At 46.4% G+C, this 12683-nt stretch overlaps 1 protein-coding gene across 1 annotated transcript; it reads right to left on the reverse strand.

Moving 5' to 3' along the window:
- Positions 1-446: 446 nt before the first annotated feature.
- Positions 447-9553, reverse strand: LOC137523029 (nicotinamide N-methyltransferase-like). Its single transcript, XM_068243211.1, has 3 exons — positions 9409-9553; positions 6145-6352; positions 447-1590 (listed from the first exon to the last, which is right to left on the reverse strand). Exons 1-3 carry the CDS (start codon positions 9551-9553, stop codon positions 1161-1163), a joined length of 783 nt encoding a protein of 260 aa, XP_068099312.1. The 3' UTR covers positions 447-1160.
- Between the last annotated feature and the right edge of the window lie 3130 nt (positions 9554-12683).

Consider the following 12683-nt stretch of genomic DNA (forward strand, 5'->3'; position numbering starts at 1 on the left):
CAAAATTTTGTGAAAGTTACGTGAAAAATTATGCGAAATTTTGAAATACCATTACATATGAAATTAATTACGATTTTCTCTGAAATTTCACATTACGATTGCGATGAGTAATTGCAAATTTCACATATGCAAAATTTTGGCCCACCACTGATGCACAGTTGGCCCCGGACTGGAGGACTTTCCATGGCCAATCGCGGATGAACTGGGAGTCCGAAGAGGATGGCGTGGGAGCAATCAGGCTGGAGGGAGCTGGAGGAAGCCCCCATAGCAGTGCCTGGCCAGCAGCAGTCAGTAAATGTTTAAACCATGATAACACAGTCATGAGTGGGCATTTTTTTTTCATAAATAGGCTGAATACAATTTTTTCCCACGTTTTTGGGATTAATTTATTAATCAAGCTTATTCAGTCTTGTAACCACATACAATGATGCTGCAAAATACACAGTCACTTCAGTCACACAATACAATAGAATTCCTTTATAGAATACTCCAAGGGACCAGGAAAAGTGGTTTACCATATCAGAAGTTTACTATATCAGAAATTGTCATACTCACGCACATAAAGTATTTCATGGTACTGGATCCTAATTCAGTCAATAATTCATGCTGTGCGTGGGAAGCGTGTATACAGCTAACAGAAGAGCGGCAGAAGACAGACGGGCACCGGGACACAGGACAGGTAATGCATAAACGCCCATTACAGCACATTTACACATTACATGCATACACACACGTTGCAGGAACAGCGCAGGAGGTTCTGTCACTCATCCCGATATCGCTCGCAGTTACCGCTGCGCACACCAATGTGCAAGTCAGCCCGACATCTTGCAGCATGTCCAACCCATTAATCCAACCAATTTTGGCCCCAATTTGGTCACGTTGTTATTCGGGCATGCACTTGGCGGCACCGATTTTCATCCAATTCTAATAAGTGAATCGGATGGTCGTTCAGCAGCCAAATTACCTGATGTATGGCCACCTATTAGTCTAGAAGATTGACTATGTGCTTTATTGAAAGAAGCCCCATTACCCAACAGCAAAGCTTGACCTCCCCCCTCCACCAGCTCTTTGCTCTCAGCAGAAAAACCAAGACTCAAGACTAATCCTCCTCTTCGTTCCTCCCTACAGAGACATCAATTCCCCTAAAACCACATTCCTGTTTACATTTTCTGTGCATGGAGAAAATAAAATGCCCCATAATCTGAGAGTTTAGGATCTATTTTCCCTTCAGGTAGATGATAGACTTTCAAGTCTATGATGTGATAGCCATTTTCACCAAGCACATCTCTCAGAAACTTCTCCGTTACAGGCAATGAGGAAACCATATGGTCTCCCATCATGTAGTAGCTGGTTTCCAGATCTCCCCCTATCACCAGGTGTCCTCCTGGCTTGAGGAGGTTGGAGATGTTCTTCAGAGCCAGGCTGTAGGCCTTATGGTTTCTGCAGGCGACCTCCAGGCACTCAATGGTGATGACGCAGTCAACTTTGGGGAGGTCGGCTGGAGCCATGGGGTTAGTCTGACTGACGTCACAGAACAAAGTCTGCTTTATCTTCCCTCTCAGCTTTGTTTCCTTCTCTTCCACGGTGACTCTGGAACACAGAATGTTACATACATCAATTTATTATACACTCAATATATTCGTATCTTGTGGCACCGACATAGTCTGCAGCATTGTATCATACCCAAGGCTAAATTTCTACTCCTTACTCCCCATAGGACATCTTCCTTGTTACTTACCTTCCATGTGCAGCACAAACTACCATGTAACTTCAAAAAGGGTAGCACAAAGGCAGAGAAGAGGGGACCTGAGGAAGGGATGTGGACGGGGAAGGGATGCAGACAGGAAGGGGTGCCCAACTTATTTCCTCCCTCCCACTTATGGCCAAGGCAGAGTAGCGCGGCACTGTGGATGTGCTCAATGGAGAGCAGATTTTACCATGGCAAGTACTGTGTCTCCTGTCCGGTCCCTCCTCCACTCACTGCAGTTGCCAGCCAAGTCTCTACCTCCTGGTCCTTCTGCCTATGCTGTGTAATCGCATGACAGAAGAACAAGGTAGTGAAGACCCAGCCAGCATTGTAGTGATTGGAGGACAAACCGAACACGGCACTTGCTATGGTAAAATCTGGTCTCCATTAAGCACATCTACTCTGCCCAAAGGAGGGGGGCCATAGGTAGAGAGGAAGCCTCCCCCCCCCCATTATTTATTACTGATGTGGGATTATTGTACTTACTTTGGAATTGTGTACAATAATGCATTTGGGAGAGGGGCTGCAGACACACAAAGGCTACGGGGGGGGGGGGGGGGTTGGGGGGTTGGGGTTGCCTGGGTAGTTCAAAGACTGTTGTTGGGGATAAGAGCAGGGTAATAACTTTAGTTTGCCTGGCCCCCCATAAAATCTTCCACCGGTCCCCCACCAGCAAAGCCCTGATGCCAACCAATCCTCCCCCCTTGCCCCCTACACACACACGTACACGCACGCACGCACATGCACACACATGCACACACATGCACACACACACACACACACACACACATCACACACATCACACACATCACACACACACACACACACACACACACACACACACACACATGTACACACACACACACACACACACACATATACACACACACACACACGCACGCACGCACACACACACACACACACACACACACATGTACACACACACACACACACACATGTACACACACACACACACACACACACACATGTACACACACACGCATACATACACACACACACACATACATACACACACACCGAAATAGGTACCTTCACAGTGCCCATGTCTTTTCTGCGTTTATGTCTATTTTTTTTCTACAAAATGCCTATAAAATTAAATAATTATCGGAAACAAATATTATCAGAAGAAAGCCTAGATTGTCCTAAAGGAAACAATATGTGTATCACTTTGATGACATAAGTAATAAAAAAGTTATTGCTGTATCATTGCGACACAGATGATTTGCCAAGATATGAATCTTAAAGGGAACCTGAACTGAGTAAAATTATTTAAAATAAACACATGAGGTAACTTCAAATGAATAATACATAGTTATCTTGCCATCAGTTCCTCTCAGAAGCTCACAATTTTCTTATGACAATAATCCCTTCCAGTTCTGACAAAATGTTGTCAGAACTGAAATATATCAGTTGCTGTCACTCAGTTGCTGTCAGTTATAGCTGAGAGAACAACTGATGTGGCGGGTAATGTCCATGTTTCCCTATGGCTCAAGTGGGCGATGTTACAGTTTAACTGTGTGCTGACCAGAAAGCTGTTATGGGGTAGTGGTGGCCATTTTCAAAATGGAGGACGGAGAATTTCCTTAATCACAGTAGACAAACAGGATGCGGGATAGAAGAAAGAGAATGAGGAGTAGACTACATGGGAGGTAAGTATGACTTGTGTATGTTTATTTTGACTTTTAATTTTCAGTTCAGGTTTTCTTTAAGGGATAAAACCCCCAAAATGCGAACAGGTTAAAGATATACTAAGCATATGCGTTTATGTTTTTGGTGGTGGTCCCCACGTTTGTTTCGAGCACTGGGTGACTACAGAGCATCCAAAAGTGGCAATAGTTTGGAACTTAGCGCTGAGGATTGAATTGATGATTTGCCGTGACACAGGTGGATGTGGAACCTTAGCAGCTGAATTTGTCAGCTGGATCTAACTGACATACCTAGGGAGAGCGCTTGGGTAACAGTAAATTCGGGCGCCTGAGGCAAGTGGACAAATCGGGCGCCGCCATTCACTCCCATAATAAATATCGTTTAATGGGCGCCCGACAGGAAAAAAGGGCGCCGGAGAAAAATAACGTTTTATAAGCGGCGCCCGGAGACTTTTACTGTTTTATAACTGCTTCTCATGATTACACATTATTTTATGATTTATAATTTTTTAAACATTATTTTTAAACGAAAAACAGTACAATCTTTTTTAAAACATTATTTTTAAACGAAAAACAGCACAATATTTTTTCCACACGTTATTAATGCTTACCACAGGGGGGTCTTAGGTTTAGGCACCACCAGGGGGGTCTTAGGTTTAGGCATCAACAGGGGGGTCTTAGGTTTAGGCACCACCAGGGGAGTCTTAGGTTTAGGCACCACCAGGGGAGTCTTAGGTTTAGGCACCATCAGGGGAGTCTTAGGTTTAGGCACCACCAGGGGGTCTTAGGTTTAGGCACCAACACGGGGGTCTAGGGGTTAGGGGTAGGTACAGGGAGGGTTACTTACTATTTTTTTTTAAACGTTATTATACGTTTTACTTTTTAAACGGAAGATTAACGTTTTCACAATTGCCAATTTCATGCACATTATTTAATGATTTATAACTTTATAAAACATTATTTTTAAACGAAATATAGTACATTATATTTTTAAACGTTATCCATGTTTATCGTTTAAAACCCGGCGCCCTTTTTTCCCAGCGCCCCTTTTTAACGTACGCGAGCGCTTGTATAAATTACTTGCATATATTATAACTAGAACACATGATTTTGCATCGATTTAAAATATTAATCTATGTGAAAAAAAAAAAATTCTCAAACCCATTGACTTGAATGCGTTTAAAGAGAGACTGAAGCGAATTCATTTTGCCCTTTTTACCTTACGATTCGCTTCAGTACTCTCAGCACACTTAAACCACCGCATACCATAAAGATTTCATAAGAAAAATATGTTGTTTTATAATTCAAACCACACCTGTCCTTTCTATCCTGGTTCATTTTCCTTCATATTAACATTTTAAAATTAGTAACTTATCAATTTAAAAGATGGAAATAAAGTTTAGAGTCAATTAAGCACATTTCTTAGTAGATAAATATATATATATTTACATAGAAAGAGGGACAAAGTCCTGAAAGAGGGACAAATGAGGAGGAAAGAGGGACAGGGCTCCCAAAGAGGGACAGTTGGGAGCTATGGTTACTAAGTTACTTAAATGTAATGACTAATCAATTAGTCAAGATTACATGCAAAAATTAGGATTAAAATTAAATAGAGAAAACTTTGCAAAAATTCACAAAACAAAACAGGAGTGTAACTAGAAGTCACTAGGCCCACCTGCGAAACTTTGGATAAGGGAGGAAGGAGGCGCCCAGATAGTGATAAAAGTTTCATTAAAAACAATAACATGAAAAAGTTGAGGTGGCTTACCTCAAATGAAGACATATTCCATTATTAAATGAATTTTATTATGCACTGGCAATGCGTTTTGTAGGTCTAAGCCCACTTCCTCAGGCCAAATCAAGAGCCAAAAAAGTGCAATTGAGCTGACACAAGGCACCTCAAACTTTGGATGCCCCCCCCCCCCTCACTTTCTGCACAGGTAAACTGAGAACCAGTGTTATTCACTTGGCTAGTGCACACTTGAATGTGTTTTCTCCATGCAGATAAAAACAGAAAGCAGTGAAGCACTCCACGCATTTTCTCTATCAATTACATTTGCTTCTGTGATAAAATGTGCATGTTTTCACACATACAGACACACATGGTGTACAGAAAGCGCATACAGAAAACTGACAGACGAGTGTGCTGCTAGCCTCAGCTTATTATACTCACTCTGTTCATCTCTCACTCCAGTACACAGCACATGGGGAGCGGTAGAGAGGTTGGGGGTTGCGGACTGTACACAAGATCCTGCTGCACACTGAATAGGGACTGTCTACAAAACCTGGTATGATTTCTTATCAGTGGCAGAGCAATCATTAGAACAATTGTGCAGAGAGCAGAAAGCTTTTTCTCTCCGTTCCCAGACTCCTTAAACTTTACTACAGTACACAGCAGTTGGGGAGAGGTAGAGAGGCTGGGGGTAGAGCATCATTGTACGTAAGACCCGGCTTAACACTGAATAGGGACTGTCTACAAATCTTTGTCTGCAAAACTTTGAAAACTTTGTATGATTCCTTATCAGTGGCTGAGCAGATGCAGTCAGAACAATTGTGCATCGAGCAGAAAGGTTTTTTTCTCTCTGTGCCCTTAGTTGTCAGTCTCTCAGGACGGGGCTCCCCTGCGGTTTTTGGGTCCCCCTGCGGCTGCCTCCCTTGCAGGGTCTATTGTTACGCTCCTGAAACAAAATGATCCATTATGATCAATTCTAGTAAAGATTAGAGACTCACCGGTTTCCTTCCAACTCACAGACATACTTCATGATAGATGACCAGTCATGGGCGTAGGCCTCTCTGTTCTGCCATTTCTGCAGCTCGCGAAGCTCGCGCTTGGTGTGCCAGGTGGCTATTATCTCATCAAAGGCTTCACAGGCAGAGAGGAGCTGGTAGATGCAGGGGGCGGTGCCAATGTCAATGACGGTCTTCCCCTTCACCTTACCTAATCCACAAGAAAGGGGCATTATGGTCCACCATACGAGACAGAGACCAGCAGAGTGACGATCAGATTATGAGGAAGGTCAGAAATACAATAACTGAATGTTAAGAAAATCTTTAACCCAAAATTAATTTCATCCAAAATCAGTAACCAATGCCCCTTTTTGCCCCTTTTTGCCTCTTTTTGAATAAATCATCAGGGACGTCTGTGTTGCTGATATTGTGGTGAAACCCCTCCCACAGTGTGATGTCAGCCCTGACAGTTTCCTGTGTGTGAACCTTGTTGAATTATGGCAGATTATGGCTATTTCCAACTGAAGCAGGAAAAAAGGACACCTGCCATAGGCACCCATTATAAAAGTCACGTTTTGTGGCAATGTAAGGAAATTTGGGTGCACAGATGCACCCGATAAAATACCCAAGTAAACCAAGTGTTCCAGCTATGCAAATTGTGGCTTTGGAATACCGGGTTGCGGAGCAAAGCCACAATTTGCATAGCAGAAAGTGCCTGCTATGCCTCCATGTGCCCATATTTCCTAAACATATTTTAATCGGAATAATAAGAAAAAATGGAAAAATTTATTATTTCTCAGTTTTCTGCCATTATAGTGTTGAAATAAAACGTTCTACTGTGGATAAAACCCACACATTTTATTTTCCCATTTGTCCCGGTTATTGCAACGTTTAAAATATTTCCCTAGTACAATGTATGGCGCCAGTATTTTATTTGGAAATAAAGGTGCATTTTTTCAGTTTTGTGACCATCACTAATTATAAGGCTGGTTGCACTGTGGGACGTGGGAGTCCCACGTTACAGCAGCCAGTAACGCAGCCTAACTCACAGCACTGTAAAATCAATGTGCTGTTCACAGTGCCCACATTGCGTTACATAGTAACGCAGCACGTTTAAACAAAGTTTAAACGTTACGTTATACTGGGCTAAGCCACGTTACACTGCTTGCACATGCTCAGTATTGTTGGAGGAGGAGGTCTCCCCTCCTTCTCTGTGGCCAGCCACATGGCTAATTAATATTCACTGCACTGTGGTGACTGGTGGTGGGACTGTAGTGTTGTCCGGTTCATGAACGAATCGTTCATTTGATCCGGATCGAATCATCCGGATCAAATGAGCCTCCGGCGATCAGAACAGATGTAACAAGAAAGGCCGCAATGAGCGGCCCTTCTTGTTATGCTTTTCTCGTTGCCATGGCGACGAGCGGAGAGACGTCATGGACGTCAGCCGACGTCCTGACGTCAGTCACCTCCGATCCAGCCCTTAGCGCTGGCCGGAACTGTTTGGTCTGGCTGCGCTGGGCTCGGGCGGCTGGGGGGACCCTCTTTCGCCACTGCACGCGGCGGATCGCCGCGCTGCAGCGGCGATCAGGTAGCACACGCGGCTGGCAAAGTGCCGGCTGTGTGTGCTACTTTTTATGTTATTAAAATCGGCCCAGCAGGGCCTGAGCGGCAGCCTCCAGCGGTAATGGACGAGCTATGCTCGTCCATACCGCCAGGCTGGTTAAAGTGATTCTGAAGCCAGTCTGTAAAAGAAAAACAGGTACTTACCTTCCCATTCCTCTCATGCTCCCTGCATTCCAGCGCTGCCTCTCCCATTCAAATGTTCTGCCTCGGGAGGCTACCAAAGATGCATGCACAGTCCATTTTCAGGAGCACTCAAGCTCTTGAAGACTTCTGAAGCCTCGGGGAGTGGCAGAGAACAGTATACCACCCATCAGTCGGAGACTCCTAACGGGGGAGCCAGCGATGGAAGAGAGTACCAGGAGAGGAACGAGAAGGCTCTATAGGACCCAGAGCCTTCCCTCTCCTTAGGTGAGTATCTGGGTATTTTTTACAGATTGGCTTCAGACTCCCTTTAAGAGCAGACACTTGGAATATAGTCCAGATTTTCTGGATCACTTCTGTGGAGAGGAAACTGTGCTAAAGTGTACCTAAGAAAAGGGAAACCTCTGATCAGTGGCGTAAAAGTACAATTTATGGGGGCCCCAGTGAAACTTTGATGGGGCTCTAAACTATTCACATCCCTTCCCTTGCCTCCCCTTGGTGCCCTTCACAGCCTGGAGGCCCATCTCACAAAGGGTCATAAAACAAGTGTGGCCATCATAATCTTTACACCCATAACAAGTGTAGCCACAGAAACACCTGACCTGAAGGATGGTCCACTGTATTGGAGGAAGGGAAGGTTAGTAGTTGGTGCCCCCAGAGCTATGCCCCCCCCCCTCTGGGCTGCTCCCCTTTAGTTACACCTCTGCTCTGAATCCTGTAGAGGCTCCTTGTGTCTCCCTCCCTACTGTGACCCCCCTCACTAGGACCCTCTGGAAAAAACAGGCCATGCTCCTCTTCATGCACATGCGTGAGCGGCTCCGGCATACTGCACAGGCGTGGCCATACTCCACGTGGGAAGCCTCTGCAGGATCCAGTGACCTTCCTCTTCTAAGGTCTCCTGAGGTTCGCCTCAGCACACTTTAGAGCAAACCTGTGAGTTTTTTCATTAAAAAGTTAGATACTCTCTTTGGGAGAGCAAAGTCTCTGGATCCTCCAGAGGATTCTCGCGTCCTTCTCCAGATCTCTGTTGGATGCCAGGACCTCCTGAAACTCCTTGGTCGTGCTTCTATTTGTGAACAAGCATGGCTGCAATGCGCCTGTCTGTGCAGTAGCACAGACCAGCTTGGGGTTTGGCAGAAAAAGCAGAGCCCGATCGCGCATGCGCGAGCCATTGACAAGGGCTTGTCAACGTTTTTTGGGAAGGCACAGCACTAGAACGACCCGGTGGAGCATGATGGGGAAGCCTCTGGATTATACAGAGGCTTCCCTCTATTGAGGTAAGTACCCATTTCGGACACTTTTTTCGCTACAGGTACACTTTAAAAAGAAGAAACAAGATAAAACAACCATTCAGGAGGTACTTCTCATCATCATATAACAGCAGCCTGATGAGTTTACAGATGATTGTTTTCTTCACTTTGTGTAGATCTCGTATTCTCCCTTCTGACTGGCAGAAGAGTTTTCTGCACACAGATATAGCAGCAGGAGGTGGATAAATACCTGATGAAAACAGCTTGTGGAAATTCTCCAGCTGGGCTTGAATGAAATCTTCCGCCAGGCTCCCCTGTCCAATGTAGAAAAAGTCCAGATAGCAGCGTGGATCGAATGTCTCCTCGTATTTGCTGGTGTTGGTGAATTCAGCCATGGTTGCCTCTGAAGTTTCTGTGAGCTGCGCAGAGTACTGGGTTTTGTGTCTCTGGTTTGCTGCAGGGGGTGGGTGGGGTGGGACACATCCGGTACCTGATCCCATGATATGCACCAGGGGGAAACGCCAGGAGCAACCACACTCACCAGCTTCACTGCAAACACACCTACCTCCTCCCAGAGATACAAGGTGAACCTCCACGTCTACTGAACATCGCTACAATGAATCATACAACAGTGTTCACTTAACCTCCCTGCCGGTTATCCCGAGCTCAGCTCGGGGTAACCTGCCGCGGAGGATTCCTCAGGCCCTGCTGGGCCGATTTGCATAATTTTTTTTTTGTTACACGCAGCTAGCACTTTGCTAGCTGCGTGTAACTTACGATCGCCGCCGCTCCGCGCCGATTCGACGCAACCCGCCGCATCAGAGGGTGCCCCCCCCGAGACCCGTGCGCTGCCTGGCCAATCAGTGCCAGGCAGCGTCGAGGGGTGGTTCGGGACTCCCTCTGACGTCACGACGGGGGAATCCCTCCTGGAAATCTCATTCAGAACGGGAATTCCGGATGGGTATATGCGCCGGCGGCGATCGGCGCATTCGGGGGGACGCCGCAGGGAGGGGGGAAGCATGTAGCTAGCGCTAGTAGTGATGGGAATTCCGGCTCTTCTCAGAGAATCGGCTCTTCTGAATCGGCTCCCATTAAAGAGCCGGCTCTTATGGCTCTGAATCGGCTCTTAATTAAATATCACTAGACACCACTCAGAATCGGATTAAAAGCCCCGCCCCCGTCTCCATGCCAACTCCAGACTACTTCTCTGACTGAGGCAATCCCTCCTGCTACTGCTCTGCTCCGCCCCAAACACTCCTACAAGCTGCAAGAGGAGGACTACATCTCCCAGTATGCCTCAGCGTCCTTTATTACGGAGCAAAGCAGAGCTAAAAGGGGTGGCTGAGGCATCGTCTCTTCTCAGAGTGAGCATCGGCTCCTCTGATTCACTTCAAAGAGCCGGCTCTTAGAGCCGGCTCGTTCGCGAACGACCCATCACTAAGCGCTAGGCTAGCTACATGCTAAAAAAAAAAAAAATAATGCCAAAAATCACCCTCCCTGCCGTGCGCAGCAATTTTTTATAACGGCAGGGAGTTAAAGGGAGTCTGAAGCCTAAATGAAAAATACAAACAGATACTCGCCTAAGGAGAGAGAAGGCTCTGAGTTCTAATGAGCCTCCGCATTCCTCTCATGGTCCACTCCTTTCATCGCTGCCTCCTACGTTCTCCTGCCAAGGGAGACTTCGAAAGGCCATGGGAGCCCAAGTGCCCCCAAAGATGGGTGGCTCTGTAATGTGAATGCCTGAGTGTGCGAGAGAGCGTGCTCGTGCATGCGCGGTATGGATCGGCCCGTCTTCGGGAGCACTCGGGCTCTCCTTAGATAAGCATCTGTTTTTTGTTTTAATTTTCCCTTCAGACTCAATTTAAAGGAGAACTGTAGTGAGAGGTATATGGAGGCTGCCATATTTATTTCCTTTTAAGCAATACCAGTTACCTGGCAGCCCTGCTGAGCTATTTGGCTGCAGTAGAGTGAATCACACCAGAAACAAGCATGCAGCTAATCTTGTCAGATCTGACAAAAATGTCAGAAACACCTGATCTGCTGCATGCTTGTTCAGGGTCTAGGGCTAATACTATTAGAGACAGAGGATCAGCACAACAGCCAAGCAACTGGTATTGCTTAAAAGGAAATAAATATGGCTGCCACCATATACCTCTCACTACAGTTCTCCTTTAAAGGACTTCTGAGGCCAAAAAGAAGAAAATGACACTATACCTTTTTAATATCGCATGGATTTCACCTGTAAGATGGCCGCCGCCTTGAGCCGCGGCTGCGCAGTACGCTTTGCCGCGAGTGCGACTGCGCAGTCTTTAGCCCGCCTCCCGCCGCGTACTGGGTACGGGAGGCGGGCTAAAGGCTGCGCAGTCGCACTCGCGGCAAAGCGTACTGCACAGCCGCGGCTCAAGGCGGCGGCCATCTTAGAGGTGGAATCCATGCGACCCGTTCGGTGGGGTCGGGCCAGGCCCTGGGGGAACGAAAAGGGCTGCAATGACGGCGGTACGGTGCGGAGGACGCGCTGGACGTCCTCCGTGGATTCTGATATTAAAAAGGTATAGTGTCATTTTCTTCTTTTTGGCCTCGGAAGTCCTTTAAGGTGGCCATAGATCTGTAGATCTGCCAACAGTTCGACCATTAGATAGATCCCTCTCTTATCAGAGTGGGATCTATTGCATCTATTGCCCACCCACCCACGTGTGTGTGTCATGTCTGTGTGCGGTGTTTAGGGCTGGGCCGAGGAAGAGGCGAGAGAGGCTCCAGCCTCAGGGCGCAGTGTAGGAGGGACACACAACTCACTCACTCAGCTATCATTCCCCTATTGTGTTTGAAGCAGAGAGAAATAAGAAAAAGGGATACATGGCAGTGACTGCAAGCCTTACAACTAAAGATTAAGGTGTTGGGGTCCCTCTTAGTCTAATAGTACTAATAGCAATCAGTGTGTGGCGGCTGGGGTGGAGGGATGGAGGGGCGCACTTTGGTGTCTCAGCCTTGGGTGCTGGAGGACCTTGTCCTGGCTCTGGCAGTGTTGAAGACATACCTTTCACACGCTGACAGTAATCCTGCCTCCGCTGGTGTTCCGCGTCACAGCAAGCTTTTGTACCGCGTGATGTTGCTACATACGCCACTGTCACGTGGTACAGGCGCTCACATTGACATCAGACACCTGAGGAGGCACATGTGACAAGTGAGCCTTCAGCGCTGCACTTGGGCACATCATGATACTGAGCACCTGATCAAATGAGATTTTCCAGCAATACCGATCAACCCTTTCAACCGATGACAGCTGGACATCAATTCAAAGATCGATCGGGTGGCAACCGATTCTATTTTGTTCTGATAAAATTATCGGATCAAAAGAACGCTCAACCTGCAAAATTGAGTAGTGTTTGGGTGCCCTTAAAGAGGAACTCCAGTGAAAATAATGTAATAAAAAAGTGCTTCATTTTTACAATAATTATGTATAAATGATTTAGTCAGTGTTTGCCCGTTGTAAAATCTTTTAAATCCCTGATTTACATTCTGACATTT

The sequence above is a fragment of the Hyperolius riggenbachi genome, chromosome 6, assembly GCF_040937935.1.
Source record: "Hyperolius riggenbachi isolate aHypRig1 chromosome 6, aHypRig1.pri, whole genome shotgun sequence".
Taxonomy (NCBI): domain Eukaryota; kingdom Metazoa; phylum Chordata; class Amphibia; order Anura; family Hyperoliidae; genus Hyperolius; species Hyperolius riggenbachi.

Excerpts from the sequence above, each read along its gene's own strand:
- LOC137523029 (XM_068243211.1), bottom strand. The coding sequence starts at position 9,553 with ATGGCTGAATTCACCAACACCAGCAAATACGAGGAGACATTCGATCCA. Across the intron at positions 6,353-9,408 it reads CCACAAGCTGTTTTCATCAG|GTAAGGTGAAGGGGAAGACC; the intron begins GTATTTATCCAC and ends CTTGTGGATTAG. Across the intron at positions 1,591-6,144 it reads TGTGAGTTGGAAGGAAACCG|AGTCACCGTGGAAGAGAAGG; the intron begins GTGAGTCTCTAA and ends TCTGTGTTCCAG.